This window comes from Centropristis striata, chromosome 9 (genome assembly GCF_030273125.1).
Source record: "Centropristis striata isolate RG_2023a ecotype Rhode Island chromosome 9, C.striata_1.0, whole genome shotgun sequence".
NCBI classification, from domain to species: Eukaryota; Metazoa; Chordata; class Actinopteri; order Perciformes; family Serranidae; genus Centropristis; species Centropristis striata.
Genome location: NC_081525.1, coordinates 24833098 through 24844517, shown reverse-complemented (window position 1 = coordinate 24844517; position 11420 = coordinate 24833098). Strand labels below are relative to the sequence as shown.

General features: G+C 41.4%; 1 protein-coding gene across 1 annotated transcript in view; it reads left to right on the top strand.

Annotated features, from left to right (window-relative positions):
- The first annotated feature begins 9 nt into the window (after positions 1-9).
- The window catches only part of adamts10 (ADAM metallopeptidase with thrombospondin type 1 motif, 10), a 66430-nt gene continuing 55019 nt past the window's right edge, over positions 10-11420 (top strand). Inside the window, exons 1-2 of the mRNA XM_059340709.1 lie at positions 10-88; positions 5861-6245. Coding sequence (XP_059196692.1) covers positions 6143-6245 — 103 coding nt within the window. The 5' untranslated portion in view covers positions 10-88; positions 5861-6142. The remainder of the gene's footprint in view (positions 89-5860; positions 6246-11420) is intronic.

Here is an 11420-nt window from a genome sequence, read left to right as displayed (position 1 = left end):
ACCCGCCGGCGCCGCCTCCTCTCCGCTCCGCTGCGGAGGACAGAGGACAGACTCACAGCGGAAACTTCTGCAAGGGGACACGGGGAAGGTAAGTCAGCACGCCCGGCTACACTCTCCGCTTTTTCATGCACAACTGTGGAGCAAAACGGTCATGACATGATGCTGGCAGGATGCTGCTCTTAACTCTGAAAACTCCAGCTCATTTCTCCAGAAGTATTTCTGCAGACTTTGAATGTCGCTCTTGTTTAGTTTTTTAGGTTTTTCATTGTGGTATCAAAGGGTCATGATATGCACCTCAATAGACTTAAAGCTGTCTTCATGTATTTGCATAGTATTCCTCCAAAAAACTGTTTGGATTGGCTGTTCTCCTCAAGAGCTCTTAGTACGGCTGGGATCTCCTCATTGGCTGATGACTAGGCAGTCAGTGTGTGTGTGTGTGTGTGTGTGTGTGTGTGTGTGTGTGTGTGTGTGTGTACGCGCAGGCCGGTGAATGGATGATGTGGCCCACAGCAGACATCAGGTACAGTAAAGTAAAGAGTGGCCTTGTGTCGTAGGGGTGGGGGCAACAAGTAGCTTCCCATTGATGGAAAACATCTGAAGTAATTCTGCAGCAAAACTCTGGACCATAATCTGTAATGTGTGTATAACTCCAAAATGCTCACTTATTATATAATCTGATGTCACACTGATGATGTAAGTAGCCTTGTGTAGGACTTGTGTGCAGAAATGACTCATTTGATAAGCTGACTTTGCAGAAATCTGCAGGTTTATGTGCATTTGTTGTCGGCGTTGCATTATTGATCTTTGTGCAACATCATTGTGTTTTGTTTATTTTCTTGTAGAATTTACATACCCTCTTATTACAGATTATTTGTCGTGCATTTGTAGTTTGCACAAGCTGGCGGTAGACATATTATGAGTGATGCAGGATCCAACTTCCAATACTCCAGTTATACGATATGATACTGTGTGCATTAACCCCCAAATTTAAATTCTATAAACCTCTGTGTAGAACTACAATAATCTTTATGTAAGGCGAGATGAGTTCAGCTGCTCTAAACAGTGATGTGGCAGCCAACCACAAGTTCATGAATGCTGATAACTGAAAGAAACACTGAATTTCATTGGAACATTAACTGTGTTTCATATTGATCAAGCACATCCTGGCCGCTACCTTTGATAATGGCCCAGATACTGAAACCCTACATTGCATCACTGCATCATTAATGCTCACATTTCCCCCTAAAATACACACATTCACAGGCATCTTTTGTCTGGTTGCAACTAATGATTAGTTTGGGCCATAAAATGTTGGAAAAAAGTCTACTTTAGTTTCTGTCAAGTCCAAGGTGATGTCTTTTGTCAGTACAAAATCCAATGATATTCAGCTTAGTGTGATATAAAACAGAGAAAAGCAGCAAATCTACTTCGTTGAGAGGCAAAAAATAAAATTACTTAAGTGATTATATAAATAGTTGCAGATTATTTTTTTTGTCCATTGGCTAATCGATCTGTTGACTAATTGTTGCAGCTCTAATGTCATGCTAGGATAGATAAGGAAGATACGAGCTGAAAAAAAAGAGTTGATTCATTAATTGGTCTAACATTAGGACATTTTTCAAGCCAAAAAAATGCCAAACATTTATGATTAATGTTCTCAAATGAAGATTTGCTTCTTTACTTTGTCTCAAGTGACATTAAACTGAGTATATTTTGATGTCTTAGACTCTTGACAGTCTTAAAAAAGATAAAAACTGTGTGCAGAAATTAATATGATAAAAGACAGAAAGACAGAGAAAACCTTCCACTACCATCTGTGCTGTGTTCCCACTGCTGCAGTGCTGGCTGACTCACTTCGTGTCGAGTCAGCTCTCTCTCTCACTAAATATTGTTTCAGACTCGAGAGGCACATTTTCAGAGTTAGGGGAGCACATCCGAGGTTCTGTGGCCTGTTTATGTTCCCACTTTTCATCTGCACACTGTTTATTTGGGGAAATTGAGAAAGGAATGCCTGCCTCTTTCTCTGTCTGTCTTTGTACCAGACGGACAGAGTTTAGTCTGAGAAATATCCTCCAGTTCTTTGTATTATTTCTATCACCTGTTCAGAGCTTCATGTGGAGATCCGTGTGAGACTTCTAGAGGGAGTAATTGCTGCTGAGACTGTCTGAAACGCTGCATCTGACTTGTGACATTCGTCTTATTCTGCTATTTGATCCCACAGCCTCATGGTCTTATTAGAAAAGAGAAGCTGCACCGCCGGTTCAATGAAATAATAAACTGAGCCTAAAGCTGATTCATGAGCTACTCCCTGATCAAAGTGGAAACAGTGTATATGTGTGTGTGTGAGTGGGGGGAGTGCTAGACTTGAAGCTAAACTGAGGGACACTTAGCATCTGTTCGCTCCACACAGACTTTACTTTGAGCCGGTCATATGGCTTTGATTAGTGTGCTAGTTTTCGGATAGCTCCACTCTCCCTGGCAACAGTTAAAGACAAGGACAGCATAGTTAGCTCTAGTCTTAAAAAGAAAAAAAACCCCTCACTGTACATCCTTTACAGCACATTAAAAGCACCAGTCACCAGTGGATGACAAGATGAAAAAATGACGTGTCAAAACTGGGTCCACTTGCTTGATTACATTGCAGATTTGGCCCACCTTTAAATTCCCACCTAATTATCCCGAGCGGTCCAACTTTTCTCTCTCATGTTAACAACGACCCCTTTCTTCTCCCCTCCTTCTTTTCTCTTTGCAAATTGTGATTGCGTTGGAAATTGTGTGGCCTGTCTGCAGCCCGGACCACTTTCTCTCTTGGCCGTGATTGCAGCTATATGCTCGATATTCGTAATCCAAGCAAAACACCGAGCAGAGAGTCGGCGTATGTGCTCGCTTGGCCAGCTGACAAACATAAGTTTTTTATTTCGCTCAAAAGTGATACAGCCCAGAAGGAAAGTTTTGCACAACAGACCACGGAAGATGTACGACACCATCACCTCTGCGAGACAGCTTTCTCTTAATTTAGCTGCATTTCTGTTGGGCTTATAATGGAGTCATAATTTACCAAGAAGGCAGTGCATACATGTTGTTGTGGGGATCCTTTGAAGGCTGTCCACAAATCTTTTTAAGCAGCTTTACTTAAAAAGCACCGAGGGACAGCACTGGGGGGTCCAGTCTCCCCCTCTTTTTCTTGTTTAAATAAACAAAGGAGAGTTAGTGGTAATGAAAAGCACTTGATATCAAGCTGCAAGTTTAATAACCCCACAATAAATTGAGAGCGGGAGCAGAAGAAGTAATGAAAATGGAGGGGAGTTTGGCTTGTGCAGGAAATGACTGGGAGAAAGCCTGAGGGAGGGGAAGAGAGAAAGACTTTCAGTTGTTCCACGTATGAGGGAAGCTGCAACAGTACAAAGACCCCTTAGTGTTTTTTAAGTAAGCTCTCCTTTTACTGTACCTTCCCATTGCTGTTTGAAATGAAATAAGAGGCACATTAGGGCTCTTTTCAACTCATTCCTCCACACTCAGTTCAGGGTATTAACACTCAAGAATGGCTCTCCCAGCTGGCTCGAACAGCTTACACTCTGCTGTCTCTCTTTCATTCCCCTTGGGCTTTGCGCTCGTTTTTTTCCCTCCTCTTTTCAGGAGGCAACTTGTTCCCCCTGCTCTCGTCACCAAAAGGTTTCCCATCTGCTTCCGATTACCTTTGGCTGCAGTTGGTTAGCCGCCAGCCATCTGGGCCAGTGTGGCGTCTCTGCTTGCTCTTCTCTCCCCAGACGGCACTGAGGGAGGGATGGAGGGGAGGGGAGGCAGGGGAGGCTGGGACAAGAGTGAACTGGGTGGGCAGACTTTACTGGAGAATAGCAAGGGTTGGGTTTTTTTTTTAGCTGACACTGCAATCCATAGCCAGGAAACTCAAGTCAAAGAGAAGGGCACCCATGAAAATGTGACTCCTGATCCTGGCTCTGGTCTGTTTTTGTAATGGGTACTCTGGGTCTGAGGAAGTCATTTTCCATTGTTATTATAAAGCAGACTCGCTGTTATGTTGGTCCATAAGTAAAAATAATGGAATAGTGCTCAATTAAAAAGGAACTTGGGGTTTATGTATAGCGCAAGACAGTTAAATTAGTAGTGTGGAAAATGAACAAGAGACCCAAGATTTTAATCTGTGATGTCTGGCTGGCTGAAATGTTACCTCCAAATGATCATTGAGTGCTGTCATGCAAACTTCACTTTTTATTCAGCAGTTAAAAAAAGGAAGGAACAATCTTTCCCTTGTTATTTCTGGAAAAGTAAAACAGTAATTAACGTCTGATGGAGAAAAACATTGAATTTCACTGGAATTGTGAAGGAATATGCAGATGACATGCAACTGTATGTCAGGACAGAGCCAGCTCTGACGGATGAGTCCTGTATTATTGTTTGTATTGCTGAAATGAAGAACCAGAGGTCAAATAATTTTCTGCATCTTTTGATGATCCTGTTTTGTTCAATTGATATTAGCTTATTGCCCTTTCGCTTGAGTAGTAGGATCATTTACTTATTGACTTCCATACAGTCAGACTGCTGCTGGCCATTAGAAAGAATGCAAGTTTAAGACAAAATATCCAAAAACTTAACTTAAACCAAAGCTTTAAGACCACATCACCAGTCATTGCTGCGTGTTGGCGTATTTCTGTCTAGTTTCATGACGAGGAGTCAGTAATACCCATACGATTAAGGTTAAATTGTATTCGAATAACAAACCTTTTATTATACAATCTTTGAAAGCAACAATGAAAAAAATGCTGATTTTAAACGTGTGAATGAAGTGAGGCAGTGGTTGGGGCTGCATTTTAAAAAGCCAAACTAGTTTAAGTCCAGTAGAGCGCATTGACGGGAGTATATTCCAACTCCCAAAATGTCCCACTCAGTATGTCAATTAGTTGGGTCACGATTTTAATTCTGATTGAAAAATTAGCTTTTAATTTCAATAATCAAAATCAAAAGTAGGATTGAGGAAATTGAAATTTTGACCATTTGGCCTTAGTGGGGTACACCCCAGAGCATTATGGTGGTTATATAACACTTGATACCATGTAGCCTATCTTTCCTAAAAGAGTACCTTGAAAATGTGAATGACATAAAATCAATGATCCTCTGATCTTTGTGATTCAACAGTCTACAGTCTAACAATGACCTATCCTCCAGCGCCTGCTATAATTATGATAATACTCTTCCCTTTGTGTCAGATGTAAACAAGCTTCATATAGGCACTCATACCATCCGTCTGCTAACCAGGACGCCAGCCAATTAGTAAGCTGTACAGTCAGGCAGCCAGCCAGTAAGTCACTCAGCCATACAACCAACCACCACAGTCAGCCAGCGTAGCAGTGATGGCAACCTGCTGCTCCTCTCAAATTGGCTCATTTTACCCCAAGAGCCTCTGACATAATACCCACTTCAAGCCCTGTTTGGGCATTAAGAACAGCTTTTTACAAGATCAATGGCTTCCTTTGTGTTTGAACTCTTTCCGGTGGGCAGGCAGCTTAAAGAGCGGGGCCCCAGGGGCCCCAGGTTGGGACCTGCTGTTGTCTCTGGTCATCAGAGTGAAAGACAGGGTGTTTGCCCTTCGCCAAAGCCAAGATTGATTAGCTGCAGGAACAATGCAGGACTGGGCGGTCCTTCACTGGACGCTGAATATGAACTGAGCAGATTTGTCTTGTTAGACTGGGAAAGGCATGGGTCAATGGGATCTCATGCTCTCTCTCTCTTTGAGTCTGTGTTTTACTATGTCTCCCTTGTTCCTCCCTTTTTGAGCCTAAATCTGTTTCTTCACTCCCTTTTCACTCCCTTTCCTCTTCCTTGCTGAACAATTTCTCTTCTGCAGTGCAACAGAGAGGAGTCTAAACCTGTGACTGCTGCTGAGCCCTTTGGGAGATCCATCCAGGTTTTTGCTCCTCCTATGAGGACTCGTCCAGGATCCGACACACTGTAGAGGCTGCTATGTCTGTCTGAACCCACGGAGCTTCCTGCAGCCATGGCCCAACAGAGCGCTGAGCTGTCCCACTGCTAGGCCACGGGGCATCCGAGAGGGCAGAAGACATGTTGGGACAGAGGCCCGGGGACCACTGCACTGAATACTGTTACTATAGCAACTACTGTAGTAACCATGGAAACGCTATGGAGGACTGGTCTGGTCTGCACTGTCATCGTCGTCATGGTTGCCGCAGAGGTCGAAGGAGATCACAGAGATGAGTTCGCCCAGTCACAAGGTGAGAGGAGGCAAATTAAACACAATACAAACCATAGTAATGTAAAAATCACGTTAAAAAATCTTATTGTAGCCGTATAGGAATCCTGTTAATTGATTTGGTCCACCATGGCCTAATGCACACAGAGATATTAAAGGAACAGGTTAATACTACAGTTGGATAAAGTTTTGCTCTTGTAGCTGAATGTGTATTTAACATAAGAAGAAGTGTGATCAAAGAGCAAGTTAACAAGTTTAGGAATCTGACCAAACGTTCAGTGCCTGTTTTGGCAGTTTTTTAAACTCAGTAGCCCCTTTTAGAATGTGTTCAATATGTATGCCTCTGTAACGTTTCGCCTTCAATCTGAACGAGCGAGACTGTTCGAGATCAGAAGTTATTTGTGCGACCAACACTCGGGTAATAAGAAAGGAAGTGGACCGTATCATTAGAAACAGGCCTCTCACTTGAGTCTGACAGTAACTGAATCATGTTAAGTAAAAATGCAGAACAACTTTGCCTGAGTATGTAGAATCTCTACATTGATAAACAGCATGACGTGCAGTTCTTCCGGCATCATTGTTTTGAATGCACTTGCTGCTGCCATCCCTTATTGTACATGTACTGCCGCTGCTCTGTTACACGGCACCTGTGATGCCAATATTATGCCGTTGTAGAATCAGTATGAATGTTCTCAGGCGAAATGCTGACAGAGCTTGTGACAGCACTTTTGTGGAAATGCAGTTTGAAAAGGGCTAGTGTTACAGAGCATAGACTAAGAAGTGGATGTTGCCACCATGACGTCACCCATTGGTTTGGTTCTGAAGCCAAGAGTTTGGCATTTTGGCTGTCGCCATCTTGTTTTCTTGGAGCTAAAAGTGAACACATTTGGATGAGAGGGAGAAGTTATCAGATAGGGTAGCTAGCTAGTTTGGTTAGCAAGGTGTAAAAATGAACAGCCTAATACATAGTGTATTTTAGTAGAACTGAATGTAGAGCAAAACATTCATAGGTAATAAAAATGTTATTATTAACTTTCATGAACTGAAAATACAATGTGAAGGGCCAAAGTCCTGAGAGGAAGATGCACACACCAAAAACAAGTTAACAGCTGTTAAATTGTGCACATTAGTGGAGTTGCCTCCTGCTGGCCAATAGAAAGAATGCAGGTTTAAGGCACTTCAGAACTGGCTCCACTTTGCGGACCTGGATGTCTGGTTGGTACCAAAAAAGTATAGAGGTGTCATTTAAAACCTAACCAGGCATAAATATATTTGTTAAACAGAGTTCATGCAACAACTTGAACTCAATTATGTTCAAACCTGAACTTACAGGAAGGAGTCTAGTCTACATCATATCTACTATAAGGTTACAGTAATCCTTTTGCGTTCAATAATTACCATACAGTAACCCTATAGTTATTATAGAAACATGTGTTCATGCTTTCCCACCAAAAAAATTGCAACATCAGCCTCCCAAGTGTTGCAGCAGGTCTAAAGCCAAGTTCCATAACACAGGTTGACCTTTTGAAACTAATCAAACATTAAATGTGAAGAGAGTTCCAGAGACCTGGGTTAGAATTAAACACACTATTAACAGCACAGGCCTCATTGTTTGAGGTCTTTATAAATAGTGGGAAAACATAATTGGTTTATAGTCTGTGATCCTGCCTTTTTACTGTGGTGTGCTTTAATTATTTTCAGTCTCTTGAGAGCAGGAGTTCTTTAATGTACTTTATGGTCGAGGCGCCCAGAGTGAAATCTGTTTTTCATTTAGAAAAAAACCTTCACAATGCTACCCATGTTTAGAAGTTCAGAATAAATACCCTTTTTTATTTGTATTTAATTTGTAGTTTAGTTGTAATTTAAGGATTAACATATGTTCCATAGTTACTGTAATTGTTTGTATTTATATTCCACATGCACAGTGCATAAGAAAAGGTTGTGTGAAATGAGCCGTAGAAAATGTTTCAGGTCTGACCCAGCTGTGTGACCGGCTGAGGCACACTCCAGGCCTGCAGGTCTGGGCTGCTGAACTTGAACTCTGCTTCCACAAATCATGTAGCTGTGGCATAGACACGTGCCCGCCCCCCTCACCTCTCTCACCACACAGTCCCTCTCTCTCTCTCTCTCTCTCACACACACACACACACACACACACACACACACACACTGAAGTGACTGAAATTCCCCTGAAGGCAAAGACATAAAATCCCTGAGTGTCCGTGTCTCGTCACCCTGAACAAGGCTGTGATTGTGTATTTCCTAAACTTAACCTCTGACCCCTCACAGCCATCTGTCTCCAATAGTCTGCCATGCTGCTTCCCTTAAATAACCACCCCTCAAACCTTGACGTGGCTCATTCTCTCAGACTTTTCCACAGGTACAGGCAGATCTCACTTTAAAGCTGCACTAATTAATATGCTTAATAATCACATAAATATGTGTAATGTTAGGGGAGTTGTAAGTGATAAACCCACATAAATCAGAAGTTTCTCACAGCTCTCTGGAGCATTTTAGCTTCTTCTTAGCCCACTGTTTTAATCAGGCAACTCTGCTTTTTTCAACCTTGCTTCCAGCCACATCAGGCAGCTGTTTCTTCACAAAAAAAAACTCTGATAAACACTACCTGCTCAGCAGCAAACTGCAGACAGACAAACTTAGCGACTTTCCGGTGAACATAGTGGAGCAATTAACAACTAAAGAGCCAGTTATTTACCTCGGGTGTTGATGGAGACTGAGCTAAAAGAGACGGAATATTGACAGACCGACAATGCCAAATGGATGCAAACATTGCTTTTTGCTGCTGGATGTGTAAATGGACGTTAAGTTTGCCATAAAATCTGTGTGAAAGGAGGTGATATATTTAATGTTTCAATACCTGGCTGCAGGGATTTGCTCTCGTTCAGCCACAAGAGCATCAGTGAGGTCAGCCAGTCGAACCTGAATGAGAGTAGAATGGACATTGAGCTGGGCTGTGTTCAGAGCATTCGATAACCATCATATAAATTAAAGCATATAGTAGTTGTGTAAAATGCCACCACCAACTCCGTCAGATACATCGCACTCAACATCACCACAGACTGTACGGGTTGTAGCTGCTGCGAAAGTAGCACAGTAGTAGATTTTCTCTCCAAAAAGTAATTCTTTTCTTTAACCAATATCCAACACTATACACCACATTGTCACCTGAACACTCCAGTGTTTCCTCTAGGATTTTTTTCAGCAGTGGGGGTAAAAGGTTATTTGTCCCCAGGATGGTGTGTGTGTAAATATCAGTCAGTGATTTAGAAAGTATGAAAATGACACTTGACTGCAAAACAAGCTTTAGAACTAGTGTTTCCCATAGGATTTTCAGAGACTATGATGGGGGGAACTGAAGAAAGAAGCGTGGTCTGGTGGCATGCTCCCCCGGATAATTTTTTTGTCCTAAAAGCCAAAATTTGGTGCCTCTCACAGATTTTAACGGCACTCTTCCATCTTAATTATTACATATTTTAATGAATTACTGTAGAGGAGAATAAGAGTTCTTCTGTTTTTTTCAAAGCATATTATTTAAACAGTATTCTTGTAAATTCTGTGGTGGACTCTGTTAACGCATCCATATGCTCTTATTTTGAAAGCTACATGTGTTTGCTTTTATTTTGAAGGCGGATCTAACAAGTTCTTACCATAACGTTTAGTAAATACATGCACCGGGAAAACAAGTGGAGTAATGCTCCTAGTATATCGACATGTATAATTTCCCCGTGTGAGTCACCTGCATACAGGAGAAAGACAGATGAGACACAGGAAGTCTTCTAACAAGTCTATGATCTAAAAGACAAGCCTTTCACCATTTTTCTCTCTCGTAATTTATACTTGATAATCACACACTGGGTTCTTCCTCCTCTTGTAGTAGTTGTTTCACACAGGGCAGAGCAGCATTTGGCCTGAGGTGCCATGAAGGTGTGTCTGGGATGGAGGGAGGGAGTTTTCCAGGCAGAGTATTTCCTTCCACTATTTTCATTTGTTGATAACAGAAACCAGGGTAATGCCCTGCTCATGGGTGGATGGGTGTATTTATCAGCACAGACACTTCTGTAAGAAGCCCTTTTAGCCAGGGAGTGTCTCCTGTTAAATTTAGCAAGCGTGTTTCCACTGTCAGTTTTCTGTCTGCTTTAATGTCTACCTCGCATTTCCAAATGTTGAATCAGTCATTGAGCATATTTTGCACTAGGCAGGGTTGCTGTGGGCTCAATTTACGACTTGTTAAGAGATAAAATATCAAATATGTGTACTAGTTTATACTTCCTAGAGCAGATAGGGACAGTAACAGGAATACTGATGTGTATATAAATGACAGAAACAGGTATTTTAATAGAAAGCAGGCATTCCTCATCCGTCCTATTAAACACTTCCACTGAAACCATTAGTTCAAACAACATACTAATTATTTTTTACTGGTTTTCCTTGGTGTACATGTTTATTCTGCGTGAGGTCTCATTAATTTCTTCCTTGGAGGTTAGTTATACTTCATTAACACCCTCCCTTCATTTTCTCTCCAGGAGCTTTTCCTGTGCAAAGGTAATAATCATACCACCTGCCTGATGAGCTGCTGTGGTTTGTGAGAGCAGGATGGATGTTTTGTGGGAAACAGTTTACAGTTTTTAGGAAGAAAATGCTTTTGAACAAGTTTGTGGAATAGGGCTGATGTGGTTTGGCTGATGTGTCTTCAAGTGTCCTTTTTTGGCCATTTGAAAGTATTGGTGCGATTTCTCGACTGTAAGTGAAAATTTCCCAGTAGCTCCAGTTCACAAGGCACACATAGCCTAAAGATATTCTTTACAACCCAGATTTTTAAAAATTTCTTGTCATATTTTTTGTTCTCTAAACACTAGTTTTCTTGAAGCTTTTTATAGAGTGAACACTCATTAAACCTATTTATGTACTCTAATTTAACTTAATCAACTAATGTATTTATTTTGAAAAGAAGATATAAGAATAATAGGTAACTGTTAATTGCAAACTTGAAGACTGTATAGTGAACTTTTACTTGTCAGGTGACCAGAAAGCTCCAAATGAATGAATTGGCTAACAGCCAACTTGTCCTTTCTGGTAGACATAGAGTGCTAAAATAATCATATGATATGTTTAAATGTTATAGTTATAGCTACAGTAGAAACAGGCATTTTGTTAGCGTTTCAGCCCTTGGTTGTGT